At 37.9% G+C, this 20,380-nt stretch overlaps 1 protein-coding gene across 1 annotated transcript; it reads right to left on the bottom strand.

Moving 5' to 3' along the window:
• Nucleotides 1-684: 684 nt before the first annotated feature.
• On the bottom strand, nucleotides 685-20,284 carry LOC306862974 (envoplakin-like). The gene is made up of 22 exons (XM_079406100.1): nucleotides 20,166-20,284; nucleotides 16,571-16,670; nucleotides 13,556-13,710; nucleotides 13,349-13,472; nucleotides 11,770-11,889; nucleotides 11,045-11,086; nucleotides 10,784-10,945; nucleotides 10,368-10,475; nucleotides 9,786-9,881; nucleotides 9,591-9,701; nucleotides 9,360-9,506; nucleotides 9,074-9,228; nucleotides 8,884-8,981; nucleotides 7,194-7,366; nucleotides 6,902-7,080; nucleotides 6,651-6,789; nucleotides 5,639-5,832; nucleotides 5,364-5,514; nucleotides 5,040-5,123; nucleotides 4,850-4,954; nucleotides 4,673-4,765; nucleotides 685-4,572 (listed from the first exon to the last, which is right to left on the bottom strand). Exons 1-22 carry the CDS (start codon nucleotides 20,204-20,206, stop codon nucleotides 1,108-1,110), a joined length of 6,042 nt encoding a protein of 2,013 aa, XP_079262226.1. The 5' UTR covers nucleotides 20,207-20,284; the 3' UTR covers nucleotides 685-1,107.
• Nucleotides 20,285-20,380: the final 96 nt, after the last annotated feature.

Here is a 20,380-nt window from a genome sequence, read left to right as displayed (position 1 = left end):
ATTTGTGTGTACATTTGTGTACGTGTTGTTTTTAAGTGTACGATGACATATGTGAATCAGTAAAAACACTAATTTATAACTAATATTATTTCTTTTAAAGTGGAATGATGAATGAAAAGTTTCTTAGCATTTTCTTGGTTAAGATGGTTAAGCTGATGTTTAGGCCTTTATGATGATGGAAACCTTTTATTATGGACCAAAACTCTAAAAAGTTTTAGAATACCTGTATAAAGGAGATTCCCAAAGTTTTTTGTTAGCCGAACCCCCTGACCTAAAATATTTAATTTACATTTACATTTAGTCATTTGGCAGACACTTTTATCCAAAGCGACTTACAATTGGGGAATACAAAAAGCGATTCCTCTTGAAGAGGCAATCAGACAGAGGAAGTGCTCGTAACACCAAGTGAGGGAGAGAAAGATAGAGGGAAAGAGTGATTTTTTTTTTTTTTTTTTGAGTTTAGGATGAAGTCAAGTACTGCCGAAAGAGATGAGTTTTCAGTTGTTGCTTGAAGATCGACAGGGATCCGGCGTTCCGGATAGGGGTGGGAAGATTATTCCGCCAGCCAGGAATGGTGAACGGGATGTAGCAGGGTTAAATTTAATAATTTAATGATCACAGTTCTCTTATGTTTCTGAGTAATATGATATGCAGGTAAACAATTAACTACATCAGCTTTTTTGAATGTGTTATGATTATTTTTTTTATTTTAGATTTGTATGATTAATTGATTTTCATTAACTCACAAGTCCCCTGCAGTTCCCCCACAAACCTCCAGGGGTTCCCACCTGCTATTGACCGCTTTTATTAAGAGATTCGCTTTTCCTAGTTGGAAAATCAATACATAGACATTCACTTTGGGTATATATGAAAGTACATTTTATTATATATGAAGTTCAAAAAGCAATTCAGCAGTCCATTCATCAAGATAAACCAGAAAATAATGAGTAACTGAAAGAGCGTTAAAAATGAAGACAGAAAATTATAAAAAGTAAAAGTATGAGAGGCTCCAGAGATTATCTTATATTTTTTTTTTTTGAAAAAACCCTGAGAATCAGAAGTCTCTTGCTATGCAGCACTTAAATCTTTCGCTCTTGCGTGTTGCCTTTATATTCTGGAGAATTTGTAGCTGGAATAGGATGGAGCATCAACAGTGTCAGTTGAGGCAGCTGGGAGCAAGAGCAGCCCAGTGGTGTGGTCCTTCTTGCATCGAGCCATGGCCTCCTTATACGTGATCTTTTCCTTCTTGATGGGGTCGATCACGTTCTTCACGAAGGAGGAATCATCCTGAAGTTGCTTGGCCACGGATGCGTCGATCATTTTTGTATCGACGGCATTCTGCATGTCGATGCGACCTGCTCGTTTTGGGTCTACCAGTCCACCGGTCAGCACCTGTGCCTCCATGAACCACAAGGCACTGTCATTGGGGATCCATCCCCTGCGGGCAGCTTCTCCCACTGACATTCGTTCTTTGGACAAGGGGTCTTCAAAACCAGTAAAGGCCTTCTGGGCACTGAGGAGTCTGGAAAGCTGGCTCGAATCGATCAATCCACGTTCTGCCGCCTTGTGAACGGAGAGCTTGTCCTTCTTGTTCAGGTCCACAATACCTCCGGTGGCGGCCTGAGCTTCCAGAAGCTTCATCGCTGTGTCTTGATCAATCAGTTTGCGCGTTAGGGCACTTCTTACGGACATGTGGCTGTCTGTTGTGACATCTAAGACACCAGAAATTGGGAAGAGCTCATCTCCACTGCTGATTACCATCGAGTTCAAGTTGCCGTTGCTGGAGTAGGATAAGCGGCGTGTCAATGTGGAGGAGTTTGTTGGAGCGCGTGTCTGAACAGTTGTTGTTTGTGTTGTACTTAGAGGAGGGAAGGACTTTGTTTTCTTTTCTCCTGCAACCAGAAGAGCAAACTCTGAGATGGTCATTTTTCCCTCTCTGTAGCGCTGAAGATCATACTGGGTCAGTCTGCCATTTTGCAGGGCCGTACTGATGGAGTACTGCTTTCCGCTTTTACGATCCTGCAGAAGAGTGGTCTCACCTTCAGGTCCGGTGGTTGTTATTTCCTCCCAGCTACACTCAAGCTCTTGGAGGTGGATGTACTGATTGCGATCAATCAGACCCTCAAGATAGGCATCATAGGGTGACATGTCTTTGCCGGTCTCTGGGTCCAGAATGGTGATTTTGGTGGAGACGTTGGTGGAGACGTTTATGTTGTTTGTATCTGCATGTTGCGCTGTCTTTGCTTGTTTCTGGAGGTCCATGATAGTAATTTCCCGCTTGTTGATAAGCTCTTTCACATCAAGGATTTCTCTCTCCAGACGCTGGATCTCAGACTCCATCTTGATGGTCTTTTGCCTGTTGACTTGGTTCCTCTCACTCAAGACTTTGGATTGATGTTGGAACGTTATGGTGATCTCCTGCTTTTGAGACTCCAGTCTTCTTAGCTCCTGTAGAAGTTCGTTTTGCTCTTTCTTGATTCTATCCCTGTAAACAATCAAGGTGGTCTCTTCTTGAGAGAAATTTGTTCTGGTTGTCTGAATTCGAGTTATTTTGTTGTTGAGTCGCAGAAGTTCTTCATCTTTGAGGGCTCTAACATTCTTCAATTGGGTGAGTTGAACTCTAAGGTTTTCTCTCTCTGACTCCACCGCTTGGTCCTTCTCAACCCTGATAACCTCTTTGTGGATGACCCTCTCCACAGATTTCTCTTTGGTCAGGGACTCTATCCTGATTTTGAGGTTTCGAATATCTCTCTCCAGGCGGGTAAAGCTGGCACTCTCACTTTCCAGGGTAGTATGAAGGTTTGTGATTAGTTTGTCAAGAGTAGCGTCTCTCTCAACTTTCAAAACCTCCTCTATAATAATCTTTTCCTCAACAGGCATTGGGCAAGTTTCAAGTTCATAGATTCTAGCCTTGATTTGTCTCAGCTCTGTCTCTACTAGGATCTTCTTCTGCCGATCCACAAGCTCCAGCTTCTTCTCCAGCTCCAGGACTAGAGATCTCATCTGCTGCACCTCCAGTTCAAGCTGCCTACGACCCTTGATGGTCTCTTCCAAAGTCTTGACTAACCTCTCGTGGGCCAGAATCTGACTGGGATCTGTCTGGAGGCGCACAATTTCTTGGACCACAACCCTTTCCTCTGGTTTCTGTCTCTCCAGCACAATATACTTGTTTTGAAGGTCAAACACATTCTCCTCCACTGTTCGCCGATGCTGAACTTCCTCACGTACTTCCTTCCTGAGACGTTCTGCTTCCTTCTCCAGAAGAGGGTCATTTTCATACCTTATCAATTCTTTGGTCAGCACTTTGGTCTCCACTTTTGATCTTTCAGCCTTCCACTCATCCCTGTCCTTGCGTAGACGAATCACCCGATTCATAGTGGAGTCGTAGTTGGTTCTCAAAATAGTGAGCTGCTCATTCAACCTCTTAATCTCTTTGACAGTTTCAGGACTCCTCTCTTCTTTCACCACCTCTCGAGTCACCTCCTTCACTTCAACCTTGGGCTTCTCGGCACGTAGTGTCTTTAGATCCACCATGAACATGTTGATCTCATTCTCGATGCTAGTACGCCGTTTGCTTATTTCAAGAAGCTCGTTTCTCAGCCGTCTCAGTTCCACTTCTGTCTCAGGGTCAATTCTAAAGATCTCATGGACGATCTCATTAAACTCTATCTTTTGTTTGATGGTCTCCACTTGGCTATAGCGGAGCTGAAGGCTGGAGAACTCGGTCATCAAAACATTGTATTCTTGGATCAGCTCTTTCAGGTGTACACGGAGGGTCTTGGACTCTTGTAGGAGATCGGCATCCTGTTCAACCTTTTTCACCTCTTTGATGACAGTTTTAGGTTGTATAGTTGGAATAATCATCTCCAGATTATTGATCTGACTCCTAATGTTGAATATTTGACCATTCAGGTTCTGGCTTCTGATACCCTCATCCGAGATCTCATTCTTCAAGGTAATCACAGCTTTCAGCATTTCAGGGTCTTTTTCCAGCTTCACAACCTCTTTCAGGACTACTTTCTCTTTTATTACTGGCCTCTTGGTCTCCAAGACGGTAACTTCCGTTCTCATCTGTACTGTTTCACTCTCGTGCACTCTAATTTCCTCCTTTAGTTTGAGAATGAGCTCTCTGATCCTCACAGATTCAACATCCAATTTGGGATCACGCTCAATTTCTGTAAGCACCTTTGTCACCAGTTTGGGCTTCACGTTGATAATCTCTCGTTCATGACTGACAATTTTTTTGTTGACAATCTCAATTTCTGTGTGCAGTTGGGATCGTTTATGGAACTCTTCTGTTATCCTCCTCTTCAGTGCTTCCAAGTCGGCCTCCAGCTTCGGATCACGGTAGTAATGTACAGTTTCCTTTTCTTCCACTCGCTCCACACCTCTCCGACTCTTCAGGGACACCATCCGTTTCCTGTAGGTCGCTAAATCATTCTCGGCATAACTACGGCGAGATATTTCCTCAGCCAGCTCTCGCTTCAAACTATCAACTTCATCCAAGTCTCTTTGCTGACTTTGCACCTGAAGTTGCTGCCTCACCACCACGTGGCTCACAATTTCATCATTCTATTCATGGAATACAAATAAAGATTTGTTTAGTTTAATTTAAGAAGTTCATTAACTTGTTATTTATTCCAATGATTGTTGCAGCTTTGAAAGTCAGTACCTTGTTGATGAGGTCCTTGGCGAAGCTCACTTGATTCAGTAGTTCATTATTCTGTACTGATACTTCAGAGTAAAGGCTCACAACATCCCTTTCCTAAAACGTAGCCAATTGTACAGATGTTTGGAAATGTACATAAACAATAAGTCATAATTATAGTCTTATGGCAAAGCAACCTACCTTCCTCTGCACAGCTTCAGCCAGGGTGATGTAATCAATACTTTTTGTATTTATTTCTGGTTTTTCCAATGCACTGTAGTATTTGCTCAAATTCAGCTCATACTCCTGAAGACACAGAAGCAACAGATCATTTACATTCATGCTAGCACTGATATGTGAAATGTGCAAATGTTCAAGATGGCCATCGTACGTTAAGAACACCCTGCAGTTCACGAGAAAGTTTCACTACACGGTTTACTTCATCCTGCTTTCTCTTGATGTCTTCAACTGCTCTCTGCATCCAAAAACAAATTTACATCCAATGTAAGTTCAACATATCTGAGATATTTAAATGTGATGAATGTAATTTACACGCAACTAGTGACACTAAACAGAAGAGCAAAAAACAAACCATCAATATCCTAATAACTTACAGTTGTTTTCACATAAAAAATATTTAAGATAATATTAATAATAATAAAAATTAATCAAAATAAACCGTTTTAAAACTGTGCCAATAAAACGTAATACTGACCATCTGAGACTTTTGCTTGGCATGGATTTGTGACATATTTTCACCAGGCCGAACTTCATTATTGGGCATATTGATGAGGAAAGCAGTGAGCGACTGGATGGCACTGTTAAATTCCTGATTTTTATTGATAGCTTCTTGCAACAGAGTGGCCCTGTAAAGTAAAATGTTTATGGTAGAGATCAAAAGTCTGTAGCATTGTAAAAAAGCAGACTTGCCTCAGTAAACAAAAAAAGATGTCAGCATAAGCAAGAAAAGGCCTCTTTGTGACACTTCACCTTTTCTGCAGCTGGCTGTTGATGTTAGAGTAGCGATTCCTCAAGTGCCTGACCTCGGTCTCTTGATGGTGGATATCAGGGCAATACTCCTGGAAGCTCTTCTGCAGGGAGCTGCATGCCTGCTCTGTGACTTCCAGCTCACGGTTCAACTGCTGGATGTCATCTTTCTTGGATGCAACCTCTTTACTCATGGCCTAAAGAGAAAACAATTACAGACATACAGAAACACTATTTTGATCCATTTACACTGAAATGCAATACCGGATTTTTTTAAACTACAATGGGGTCAGCAGCATTTTTGAAAGTCTCCATTTTCGAGGGTCGAAAATGCCAGAGTAGTGTAAACGAAAGGCGTAACCCTAGCAAAAGTTATGTGCTTTAAAATGAAAACCCATCAGTGTAAACATAGCCTAAATCTAAAAGGGACGATATTTAGTTAATGACTGGTAAATTAGTGTGTTTCTTTCATAAGGCTACTGTTCACAACTGTTCAAAAGTTTGGGGTCAGTGTTTTTAAAAAGCCTCTTCTGCTCAACAAGGCTGCATTTATTTGTTCAAAACACAGCAAAAACTGTATTACTGTGAAATATTATTACATATTCAGTGCCACGTGATCCTTCAGAAATCACTCTAATATGCTGATTTGATACGAATATTTAATATGAAACATTTCTGATTATTATCAATGTTGAAAATAGTTGTGCAGCTTCATATTTTTGTGGAAACTGATGCATTTTATTTTCAGGATTTTGGATCAATTTAATTAATCTTTTTTAAACAAATATAAATACATAACAACATTTTTATTTATTTATTTTTTTTAAAAATCAGTGATCTCACACTGGCTGCTTTTAAGGTACTTTATTTTTTTTTTAAAAAGAAAGAAATTCATATATATTTAAGGACGTAAATAATGTCAGAATTTCTTTATGTCTGTTTTTGGCTGAAATATAACGGTAATATAATAGATAAAGACTCATATCAGCACTGTGTTTGTATAACGAGTGTCTACCTGCAGCTGTTTGGAGTGGTTGCGGATGTCGTTGGGCTCATCTAAGATGCCAGTGTCTGCAGCCAACTGATCCTCGAATGCCGTCAGCATGTTGTCCACCTTCTTGATCTGTTTCTCCAAGAACATGGAAGAGTTGGCCCTGTGGAAATAATCCCATGTTTTTACCATAGTATGACCCCAAAAACCATAGTGATACCACAGTACTTTATGAAGCCTTGCTTGTATGATTTACAGCTGGCATGTTTTCTTACTTCTTGTTGTAGAGATCAGAGAGGACAGTGATGTCGTCGATCTTGTTGCTGACTTTGCTCAGTTTCAGTGGCAGCGAGGACGTGGTGGGCCCCAGGGGTTTCTGGGTTATCAGGGGCTCCATTTCCCTTTGAGCCGATGCTTTCTCGGCCTCCAGTTTTTTCAGAATTATGACAAAACTCTGGAGAGATCAAACCAAAATGGAAGTCACTCAATGTTTTATACTAACTATATTATCCAGCATTTGTTTCTTCTTTGACCAATTAAATAATCACATTAAGACTCAAAACTTACATCCTGGTCTTTGATTCTGGCGGTCAGATCTCCGATGGGTGCAGTGCGATCTAATGGAGACCTCATTCGGTTCTGGATGTCCTTCTCTAACTTCAGCAGGTCTGAATAGATCTGTTCCAGTCGACCATCAACGAGGCCGGCCTTCGCGCTGTCGGGTGCGGTGGCCACAGCGACTGCAGGGATAAATAACATCATTTATGACTCAAATTTAATATGATACCTCAACCTCAGGCCATCCAAGATATAGATGAGTTTTTTTCTTCATCAGATTTGGAGAAATGTAGTATTACATAACTTGCTCATCAATGGATCTTCTGCAGTGAATGGGTGCCGTCAGAATGAGAGTCCAAACAGCTGATAAAAACATCACAATAAGCTTTGAGAGCGTTCGCGTGACGTCGCTCGCTGCAAAAATCATGTTTGTCCGACATTGAAGCAAACGTGCACGCCCAAGTGGGGAAGTCGTGGCCTAATGGTTAGAGAGTCGGACTCGTAATCCAAAGGTTGCGGGTTCGAGTCTCGGGCCGGCAGGGATTGTAGGTGGGGGGAGTGAATGTACAGCGCTCTCTCCACCCTCAATACCACGACTGAGGTGCCCTTGAGCAAGGCACCGAACCCCCAATTGCTCCCCGGGCGCCGCAGCATGGCTGCCCACTGCTCCGGGTGTGTGTTCACGGTGTGTGTGTGTTCACTGCTGTGTGTGTGCACGTTGGATGGGTTAAATGCAGAGCACGAATTCTGAGTATGGGTCACCATACTTGGCAGTATGTCACTTCAACTATCACTATAATCCACAAGTAATCCACATGATACCAATCCATCAATTCATGTTTTGTGAAAATCTACATGTTTGAGAGAAACAAATCGATCATTAAGGAGTTTTTAACTTCAAACTGTCGATTCTGGATAAAATACGAGTCCATAATCCATAATAATGCTTCCTCCAGTGATAAAGGTTATCTCTCAAATCAAATACACCCACATATTAGTTTAGAGCTGTTTTGGACTGTTTTGTCTTGTAAAGGGTGCTTGATCTGAGCATATTTCTCTCCTGATTCAGACCAGGTGATTTTTTTCAGCAGAGAAACCATTATTATTGATAGAGGACTCATATTTTAGCCAGAAGCAACAGTTTGAAGTTAAAAGCATTGTACTGTTTATGGATTTGTTTCTTACAAACACACATCTTTTTCGCTTCACAAGACATTAACTGATGAACTGGAGTGGATTACTTGTGGATTATTGTGATGTTTTTATCGGCTGTTTTGACTGTCATTCTGACGGCACCCATTCACTACAGAGGATCCATTGGTGAGCAAGTGATGTAATGCTACATTTCTCCAAATCTGATGAAGAAACAAACTCATCTACATCTTGGAGTATATTTTCAGAAAAGGTTATTTTACTAAAACTAAAAAAAGAGATTTTGTTTACTAGAAATACACATTAAACAAAATAAACAATGAAAATGTGAAGTGTTACCTTATACTGTTGTTTTAAATTGAAGTACTAAAATAACTGAAACTAAATAAATGTAAACTAAAAACTTTTTATAAAAAATTATAGTCAAATTACGTAGTCATAAAAAAGCCAAAAACAAACTTACTAAAACATTAACTGAAATTATATTTAAAAAAAGAACATAAAAAAAACCAAACAAACTATTTTTTTTACTATAATAGTATCAGACCTTGTTTTACGAACTGCATGACTTCCGCAGACGGTGTCTTGGCCTGGGCCTGTAGAGCTGACCTCGTCCTCTTCAGATCGGAGAAATCCCTGCTAAGACTGGATACAAGACAAAAAACACAGGAATGTTAATGCAGGAAGCAGCCGGGAGAACTACACCTGCACTTCCTGTGTCTCAAGAGCTTTCTTACCTGTCCACCTTGTTGATGGCAGCTGAATCAGGCGGAGGGATGAGGAAACACACTCCTGGGATGAGCTTGGTCTCTCCGGTGCTGGATTTCACCTCCCAGATCTGCTCTCTGGGATCAGAGACCAGCGTGACCTTGTTGCCTCTTTTCACAGAGTCCTGCAGCAGAGAAACATTTAGCACGCTTCATCCTCCACTGATGGCCTTTGCAAATATTTTGCAACATCATGTCCTTTTTCAATTTAATGCGTGCTTGGTGAAAACAATTATTAATTTCAGTCAGTATCAACCTTCTCAGTGCTCCAGTCACACAGGGCGATGGCGCTGATGGGATTGTTTGCGGTGCTCTTGCGCAGATGCAGAGGAGCGATGTTGGTGCAAAGCTCTCTCAGATGCGCCAGACGCTGCTCGTTCCTCATGACGGACCTCTCCTCGTCCTTCACACAAACACACACTAATTAATTATACTGGATTATTAATATATTGCAGTGTGTGTGTGTGTATATGTGTGTGTGTCTGACCTCCAGCGTCAGCAAGATCTCAGGGTTGCTCATGTTGTTCACTGCTGACGGTTCGGTCGTGGATTTGATTCTCTTCAGTGACTCAGAGAACGTCTCCAAATCCAGCTGATACTGAGATTAAAACACACATGCGATCGTTTCAGTAAACGCTCATCTGAATATCCTGCTTCTCATGTTGTGTGTGTGTTTGCATACTTTCTTGTAGGCTTCCACGTTGTCCAGGTGTGTGTCCTGACACAGACACAGATTCAGGAATCGCTGCCACTCTCTCGACACGTCTGCGCTGTACGACTGAAACACACGTGAAATCACCTTCATTCAGCGATTCAGTGACAGCAAGACTCACTCAGAGCCAGTCAGGGTTTGAATGAATCAACAAACAAGTGAATAACAAATAAATGAACTAATTCATGAACATATCAACAAAATAAATGTCAAAGATTGATTGAATAAATAAACTGACAAATGCATGAACAATTGATTAAATAAATAAACGAGTGAATCAATGAGCAAAAAAATTTGCAAATAAATGAACAATACATTAAGGTGTTAGTGAGGGAATGAATGAATGAATTAAAAACATGGATGAGCAAGCAAATAATTTAGTTAATTAAAAAAACAATAATAAATAATAAGTGAATAAGTAATAAAAAAAAAACAATAAATTACTGAATAAATAAATGAGCATGTTAGCCAGTTAATAAATAAATAACAAATAAACAACAAATAACAAATGAATAACAAAACATCTGACTGAATGAATGAACGGATGAATACCTTAACAGCGGATGACCCGGGGTGTTTGTCCTCAATGAGCACACTGGCGTCCTCCTGTAGTTTGCTCACTTCCTTCTCGTGTGACAGCAGACCGCTGTTCTTAAACCTCTGAAACACAAGCATGAAAGTCATTTATATGAAGACTGAAGTAAAAAATATCAAGAAGATATTTTGAAGAATTTTGGCAACCAAATAGCTGACGGTAGCCATTGACTTCCATAGCATGGAAAAAGAAAATACTATTGAATCCAATGAGGACCAGAAACTGTTTGATTACCCACATTTTCCCCAATATGTTCAATAGAAGAATGAAACTCACTCAGGTTTGAAACAACTTGAGAGTAAGTAGATGATGAAAGAATTGTGATTTTGGGGTGAACTGTCGCCTTAAATGCTGAGTTTGTACTGGTGCTCACCTCGTAGTCCATGCGCACCCCGGCGCTGTCGATCATGCGCTCGCTCCAGTCTCTGTTGAGGATCTTGTGCTGCTGTTCGCTCAGATAGAGCAGCTCTTTACTGCAGCTGTGCATGAACTCATAGAGAGATGCCAGATGCTGCCGGCGCTGCACACTCGCCTCCTACACAACACACACATACAGCACACACACTGGCTTTATAAATGCATTAATATAAACCTTTGTCATTTGCAAACATGATCAGATTTCAGAAAGTCTTACCAGTAGATCTGCACACTGCTTCTGTAGAGCAGATGAGTTATCCTGTTAGGAAAGAAAAAGTCAAAGTTAATAATAAGTAAATAATAACTATAAAATAACACTGTAATATAACTCTAAGACTGTTATTAAGTTATAGGTTGATAAAGTTGCATAAAATGGTACTTGACAAAAATCCTAGACAATAATGCAATTTGCATTAAAGTTTCATATTATTTAACTACATTAGTTAACATAAACTAGCAATAAACCACACTTCTACAGCACTTACTAATAGATAAATCATTACATCATTTACTAAAGACTAAAATCATTTACTAATTCATTTTTTAAATCTGTTAACGTTAGTTAATGCACGATGAACTAACATGGACAAACAATCAACAACTGTATTTTTATTAACTAACATTATCACTGAGCAATATATATTTTGAAAGCATTTGTTATCCTTTGATAGTTTAATTTAGCAGATACAATAACTAATGTTAACAAATGAAACATTTTTATAAAGTGTGACTGAAATAAAAAAAAAATGTGAAAACAAAATAGAATCCTGTTATATTATAAAATTATTCTACAAGCACACAATGGAAAGAATAAAAATTATTAAATGAGTGTCATGCTAAAGGCACTTGGTTCTCATCCTGTGAAATCACTAAATTAATCTGATTTATGCAGTGCTAGTAAAAGTGCATGTGTGTGTTTGTGTGAGAGAGAGAGAGACTGACGCTGCTGCTCTCCAGGGCCGAGCGATACGCCTCCATCTGTTTATGCAGGATGTTATGGGCTGCGATCTGTTTCTCCACATCAGACAGAGTCGGACCATAAACACCTTCCTGAACCAGCTTCTGAAACACACACACACACACACACAGCTCAAATGAAGCTTCTTCAGACGCTCTTGGGGTCAGTACTGTCTCTTGAGTTGTTTGGAGATGAATAGAGCTCTTGATGTTTCATGAAAGCTTCTTCAGATCTGTGTTTTGGTTTCCGGTGCTTTAAAGCAGCTTTCAGTCTTTTAGATGGCATCAACCCTCAAACACGAGGCAGCTAAATTATCTCCTAATTTTAGATTTTAGATTTTTAGGGGAAGTTGTGGCCTAATGGTTAGAGAGTCGGACTCGTAATCGAAAGGTTGCGGGTTCGAGTCCCCGGCCGGCAGGGATTGTAGGTGGGGGGAGTGAATGTCCAGCGCTCTCTCCACCCTCAATACCACGACTGAGGTGCCCTTGAGCAAGGCACCGAACCCCCAACTGCTCCCCGGGCGCCGCAGCATGGCTGCCCACTGCTCCGGGTGTGTGTGTGTGTGTGTGTGTGTGTGTGTGTGTGTGTGTGCATTTGTTCACTACTCACTGCTGTGTGTGTGCACTTGGATGGGTTAAACGCAGAGCACCAATGGGTCACCATACTTGACAATACGTCACGACTTTACTTTAGATTTGAAAAAGTGATATTACAAATATGTCTAAAATATTATTTGGAAAATATTTAGTTTCTATTCTGTTCTATTATTTTTTCTATTATAGAACTGTTTTGTTATAGTGATTGATTTATTTGACTTTTTTCAAAATCTATTTTTATTATATTTTGTATTTATTTGTTTTAATCTAACATTCATGCATTTTTATATGATTTATTTATTTACTTGTTTGATCTGATTTAATTCTTTGTTTTTGTTTTACTTTATCAATTATCAATAAATAAATGTCAAAAATATTATTTAGAAAATATATCGTTTCTATTAAGTTCCACTTTTTTATAATACCGGTAGTACTATATTGTTAAAGTACTGTATGTATTTATTATATTTATTGTTTTCATATTTATATTAGTATTCCCTTTAATCAATTCTTTATTCATTCATTTGTTTTTGTTTTTTTAATGTAATGTTTATTTCTTTATCTATAAATAAATATATCTAAAATAATAATAATAATAATAATAAAAAGTTTTTCTATTATAGCAGTTATTATTATAGAACTGTATGTATTTGATGATTATATTATAGGTATATTATACGTGATTAGATTATAGTTGTATTTACTTAATTTATTTAAAATGATTTCTTTATTACCTATTATATATTAATTGAATTATTATTATTTTTGTTTATGTATATTATTTTTATTTTCATCTTATTATTTTTTTTCTCTGGATCTTCTAGCACTCACTTGGTCTGCTAGTTTGTCTTGACCTGGGTTTGAAAAGCCTGGACTGGATCAGACTGGACAACCCTTATTTGAACCTTGTTTAACTGCACTTTTCCTCTGTAGCTCATATTGATGTTGTGTCAGTATTGTGTGTCACCTGTTTGTCGGACAGCAGTTTGCTCCAGTCGACGCCGGGAGGCAGGTAGAGCTCGTGCAGCTGGCCATAGAGGTCTCTGTAGGTGCTGCAGTATTTGGACCAGCGCTCGTGCAGGTTACTCACGCTACACACACACACATCAGAGAAAAGCGTTAGTGCTGAGCGCTTGCTCGAGTGTATTGTGTGTGTTTGTGTTTATGGACTCACTCCAGCTCGATATCGCTGGCCTGCGGGTGCTGCAGTTTTTTGGCTTTGCTGAGGTCCATGAAGAGGTCCTTCAGTAAGATCTCGGCCTGAGACAGGTTCTCCGCGGCCGGACCCTGCTGTTTGAGAGGAGAGCCTGCACGCTTGTTCTCCAGATCCTGATCAGACAAACAAAACAGACACCGAGAGCTTCAAGACGCTGGCTTAACAGTTTAGCATGTGTGCTTCTGTACTAGCTTTGATTTTAGAGACAAAATATATTAAATATCATTCATGTTTTGATGTGATTAATGTGATGTTATATATTTTAAGTGATTAATGTCATATTTATTAATTATTATCTGACAAGCAAAAAAAAAAAAAAAAAAAAAAAATCAAATAAAAGCAAAAATATACAATTCAATAAAATGTAAAAAAAACAAAAAACAAACATACAATAAGAATAAAATATAATACAAATTAAATAATGTACATAAAATGTCAAATGTAACTTATAAAATAAAAACGAAAAATAAAATGAAAACTTAAAATAATATAAAATATAAAAATAGAATTTTAAATATAATTTAAAAAATATAAATAAATGACCCCTTTTATGTTTCACAGAGAGAAAAAAAGTCATATTGACTGGAACATTACAATGCTTTACTTGAGTCCGTATTTTCATTTGGCCTAAACATGAACTTGTTTTATACAGCAGGTTAAAATGTATGTGAATGTATATCAAATTTGTTTAAAAAAATTATAATTTTGCCATTTTAAATCATCTAATGCATAATTAATAATGTCATAAAACGTTTATGCATTTATAATAATACTTATAATAATTGTATTAATTATATAATAATTACAATTATTATTATAAGTATAATAATTATCTGCTGTCATACATCATGTATTATATATTTATAGTTTTGAAATAATGATTTCATTTATTAAGGGAAAAAAGCTGTCCAAACCTGCCTGGCCTTACGTGAGAAAGTAATTGCCCCCTAAATCTAATAACTGGTTGTGCCACCCTTTGCAGCAGCAACTGCAATCAAGCGATAACTGGCAGTGAGTATTTGACATTGCTGTGGGGGAATTCAGCCACATTGGAGGGTTTTCGACTTTAAAAAAAAAAAAAAAAAGTTTAGCCAACTTCAAATTTTAAGGCAACCAGCTTCAGAAGATTTTTGAGTTCTCTCAACTTATTTTTGTAGGATTTTGTTGTATAAACTTAAAACAACAAGTTGAGAAAACTCAAAAATCTGCTGAAGCTGGTTGCCTTAAAATTTGAAGTTGGCTCAACTTTTTTTTTTTTACAGTGTGTTTTCAAGCATTAAAGGAATGTTTAAGGTCATGCCACAGCATCTCAATCGGAGTTAAGTCTGGACTTTGACTTGGCCACTCCAAAACCTTAATTTTGTTTTTCTTGAGCCATTCAGAGGTGGACTTGCTGGTGTGTTTGGGATCGTTGTCCTGCTGCAGAACCCAAGTGCTCTCAAGCTTGAGGTTACAAACTGACAGCCGGACATTCTCCTTTAGGTTTTCTGATAGAGTGCAGAATTCATGGTTCCATCAATTATGGCAAGTCGTCCTGGTCCTGAAGCTGCAAAGCAGCCCCAGACCATCACACCATGTTTGACTGTTGGTATGATGTTCACCATTGTTCCAAGATTCCATTTGTGGATGATGGCTTTTGGAGAGTCACAAAGCCTTAGAAATGGCTTTATAACCCTTTCCAGACTGATACGTGTCAACTGTTTTGTTTCTCATCTGTTCTTGAACTTCTTTAGATCACGGCATGATGTGCTGCTCTTTAAGTATGCTTCACTTTGTCAGACAGGTTCTATTTAAGTGATTTCTTAATTCAACAGGTTTGGCAGTAATCAGGCTTGGTGAAATTTAACTCAGCTTTCTAAAATAATGTGGTTAATCACAGTTCTTTCATGATTTAACAGGAGGAGGCAATTAATTTTTCACAGAGGGTCAGGTAGGTTTGGACAATTTTTTGTTCCCTTAATAAATGAAATCATCATTTAAAAATGGCATTTTGTATTTACTTGCATTATCTTTGTGTAATATTAAAATTTGATTGACGATCTGAATCTTTTAAGTGTGACGAATATGCAAAACACAAAAAAACTAAAAAAAAATCTTTTCACGCCACTGTATATACAATACACACACACACACACACACACACACATACATAATCATGACAAGTTAATATTCCTTGTCCCTGAGTATTTATGTTTTTACAAGATGGGATTGACGGAGTACCATAATATTGTTACGGAAAATAATGCTTGGAGAAACTTTTAATTTGCGATGCGTCTGCCATATTACTTCAGCGGATATTTCATATCATAGCAACCACAGCGTCTCAACTGAAAAAAACACAAAAATACGCTGTCCTCGCTACCGCTCACTGCTGGGTGTTTTCAGCTGGCTTTGGTGGACACGTGGCATGATTATAGTTACTTGCAGCTACACATACAGCCTGTTATTTTTTATTTTAATTTTAAAAGTGAAATAAAAACTGTACTGTACTTAAAGAAAATGCATTATAGCTACTTAAAAGTTAAATAAAAACTGTAAGTTACTGTACTTAAATGTTAAGTACAATACATTTTCAGTTAATCTTTAAGTAGTTTTTTTAACATTGAAGTACAGTACCGTTTTTATTTAACTTTTAGGTACAATTTATTTTGATTAGTAATTAAGTTTTTTATTCACCTGGAAGTAAGCACGGTGCAGTGTTAATGTTCAAACTGTATATTTTAATTGGCTGACAATAATACATATTCTTATTAGGAATAAAACGGACTCGTTTTTTTTGTTTGTTTGTTTTTCACTGTGCATAGTGCTATACTGTATTTTATGGCGGTACTTGGAAAGCCAAATATTTTCTGAGGTGGTACTTGGTGTAAAACGTTTGAGAACCACTGCTCTAGGAAACCCTACCAGCCATTTAAATGTAAAGCAGCAAGCTCATGTACAATATATGTGAGTGAGTGTGTGGGAGTTTCTTGCCTCCTGCAGCAGTTTATCGGCCAGCAGGACGTTCTTCTCCACCTGGTCGGCGTTCTGCTGTAGGCGTGTCGTCACAGCCAGCATGTCATTGGCCTGCGACCTGAACGGATGAAAACACAGGAGAGACGTTCAGCATCACCACAGCACTATAAACATCCCATTCACATCTGCTCATGGCTGCGCCGTGCCGGGACACTTCACCTAAACCTCAAGTACATGCTTAATAGAGTGAGAGTCACTTGTCAGTCAATCATGATTGGTGGCTTGTCATTTTAACAGAGTTCAGTTTCTACTTTCTCCATCACCCACATGAATCTACAGCTGTCAATCACTCACTCTGTGAGCTCATCTGCGTGTTTATTGTGCTCACATTCCTGCAGTGGTTTACGCAACCACGTCACCCCCTCCAGAGAGAGAGAGACACTGAGAGAGAATGAGAGAGAGAGAGAGAGAGAGAGAGAGAGAGCAAGTGATTGACAGGTGTGTGGGCGATTCTGTGGAATGTTGAGGTGGAACTCTGGGAATTCCTGCTGTGTTCTTGAGGAATCTCCGCTGCTGCTGTATAAAGTCACACCCTGGATCTTTGTCTTTACACAATAAAGTGTGCGGCCGCCATTTCAAGTCAAAGGCCGATTCATGCCAGACATTTCTGGGAAGGGAACTGGCCGGTTTGCGAGTCTTTCTGCTCACTTCTGTGGCATTTAACAACACTGTGTCGTTATTGTTTCACTGAACAGATACTGAGAGACCGCATGAAGTATCTGTACTAAAACTTCATATGTCAAAATTCATGCAATGGCAATATTCAAAATTTGACTGAATGAATGAATGTTTCATTAATTCAAAAGTTAAAAGGTAATTCAACATTTTGGAAAATATGATATAATACATAATATAACATTAAAGAAATTTGAGAAAATACAACATTTGACATAATATATAACAATACATGTTATAAATATTAAGAAACTGCACAACACATTTCCACTTTTAAAAATTCATTTGACAAAATTCATGATCACCAGCTAAAAATGAATGAATGTTTAATTCAAAAGATAAAACAAATATTATATATTATACTGTAGAGAGACTGTACTTTTAAAAATTAATTTGTAAAAATTCATGCAATGCTCATATTTACCATTTAAGAAAACAAACACATATACACATACATATAAACAAAAAATAAATAAATAAAGTGAACAATGGTGAAAACAGATTGAGAGTGTTTTAATAATCAGAAGCTGAAACTATAGTGATCGACCGGTGAAACTGACACGCCACAAACACCTGAACATTCAAACAAATGACAGCCGGCAGCTTGAAGGAAACGAATGCTTATTCTTCTGTTACGAGTCGAGCTCAAACACAAGGAGATTTTCACAATTAACCATCAATCAATTACAACAATCACTGATGCATCAGCATGAGGAAACGAATAACTCACACTGAATAGCACACAATTAGATTCAGGGTTAAACACACACCTCCTAATACACACACACACACACACACAGAGAGAGAGAGAGAGAGAGAGAGAGAGAGAGAGAGAGAGAGAGAGAGAGAGAGAGAGAGAGAGAGAGAGAGAGAGAAGAACAGGCACTTTAAACAACACACCCATCTTTACATGGGCTGATCCTGAACACAAGAGTGGCTTACAAACAGCAGTTACAGCCTCAGCAGGACACAAGAAAACACACACAAACGCGATCAGCTGGATCCATTATCAGTGTCAAATAATAGACGTGACTCACTTAACACACAGAACACACACTGTTCAACAGCTCCCTGTTCTCCAGCCTACTGTGTCTACTGCTTCAGACTGACAGGGAAAATATGGGACTGCACAAATGGCAATAACATAAAAATATATAAAATATAATATAAGATAAGAATATAATTTAAATCAAATTAAATGTAAAAAAATAAATTATAAAACAAAACAAAAAAAAAACAAAATAAAATACTAAATTAAATGATTTAATATGAAATATAACTTAACATATCTCAAATAAAATATAAATTATAAAAAAATGAAATAAATATAAACATATAATTTAATAATGATATAATTACAAATCTAAAAAAATAATATAAAATAAAATGTAAGATATAAATGATAAAATAAAAAAATAAAATGTGCTTCTTTGACATACACAGAATATATTTTTTTCTTTTTAACTTTGCTGAGTATGTCTTAAGATACCAAGAGATGCCATCACATTAAACATGAACTTGTTTTATTCGGCAGGCTAAAATGTATGTGATGGTATGCCAAATTTATATGAATAAAAAATGATGTTCCACCATTTTTAAATCAGCTAATGTCTAATTAATAATGTCATTAAACCTGCATACATGTGTAATAATTGCTGCTGCTGTCAGAGTCTGATAACTCATCTTCTGTTCTACAGCATCTACTGTCTCTCCTGACGGTTTGTGTATGACACATGAACTCGTTTACTCAGAATACACTATAGTTTAATGTCCCATCCCACACAGCGCACACGACACACCGCTAAACTGTCAACCAGTCACTCACTGTCATAACTAGTTCCCCTGCTGTATGTCAGAATCCTGCACTCTGATTGGCCGACGACATCAGTCTGGGGTCAAATATTCATCTGCAATGAGGCTTTCAGTAACACTTTATAACAAAGGCCATAGGCTCTAGTTGAGAAATACATTTGTTACAGTATTTATTACACTTAATTGAATTAATGCTTATTTTATTTATCCAGATTAATCTTTGTCCAACATCACTGAAAAAAATGTGTAGAACATTTTACAACAAGGTCCCAATAGTCATATAGCAATACATTTGCAACAGTATTCATTTATCTGTGTTAATATAAGTTAATAAAATAAAATAAAAAAATAAATAAATGTGTAAAAAAAAGTATCTTTCGGTCCATCATCACAGAAAAATACATTTTACTATAAGAACCCATTAGTTGAGCAATGCATTTGTAAATGTATTTATCAAATACAATTGTTCATTGTTAGCTCATGTCAGCTCAGGTACATTAAATAAAATGAATAGAAACGTTTGATGCATTAGTAAATATTGAAATGACCATTAACTAAGATTATTACATGCTTTTTTTTCATTGTCAGGTCATGTTAACTAATGCAGTTTTAACAAATGGAATCGTATTGTCAAGTACTACCGGTTTTTCTTGTCACAAAATAAATTAATTTCAGTATTTCAGCTCCATTTGATAAAATCTTTTGTTAATTAGTCACATAATGAGCAGGATAATCAGATACAATCTCAAAGACATTATTTTGCAATAACGCCAGTTTCACGGTACATTATACCTAATAAAACATCTAAGTCAATGACCCGTGTGTGTGTGTGTGTGTGAGAGAGATACGGCCCTGCCCTGTCATAAAGATAAATCACAAACTCCACATTATCTCACAAATCCAGTCAACTCAGTTATAATGCATAAACAGCAGTCTGTTTCTACTTTAAAAAGCCTTTAGACGGACCTGTCATACATTCAGGTGTGTGTCTGTGATCCAATAATGCACTTGCTACATGTATAAATATCATATGAGAGAACAGAAACAAGAACTGATGGAAACTCACTGTCCAGCCTTGACAGGACTGTATTCCTTCTTCTTAAACATGTCTTCGATCCGTCTCTCTGTCTGTGTCTCTGTACTGTCGAGGTCCCGTCAGTCTTGTGTTATGGTTGTCTGTCACCTAATGTGGCTCCGCCCACTGAAACAGGTGTGTCACATTCAGGCGGTTCAGACTGGACGTACCTGTTCTTGCCCTCTGAATTCTTCTAGCAAACTCTT

The sequence above is a fragment of the Barbus barbus genome, assembly GCF_936440315.1.
Source record: "Barbus barbus genome assembly, chromosome: 4".
NCBI classification, from domain to species: domain Eukaryota; kingdom Metazoa; phylum Chordata; class Actinopteri; order Cypriniformes; family Cyprinidae; genus Barbus; species Barbus barbus.
The sequence above is the reverse complement of the archived record's forward strand: the minus strand, read 5'-3'. Positions and strand labels throughout refer to the sequence as shown.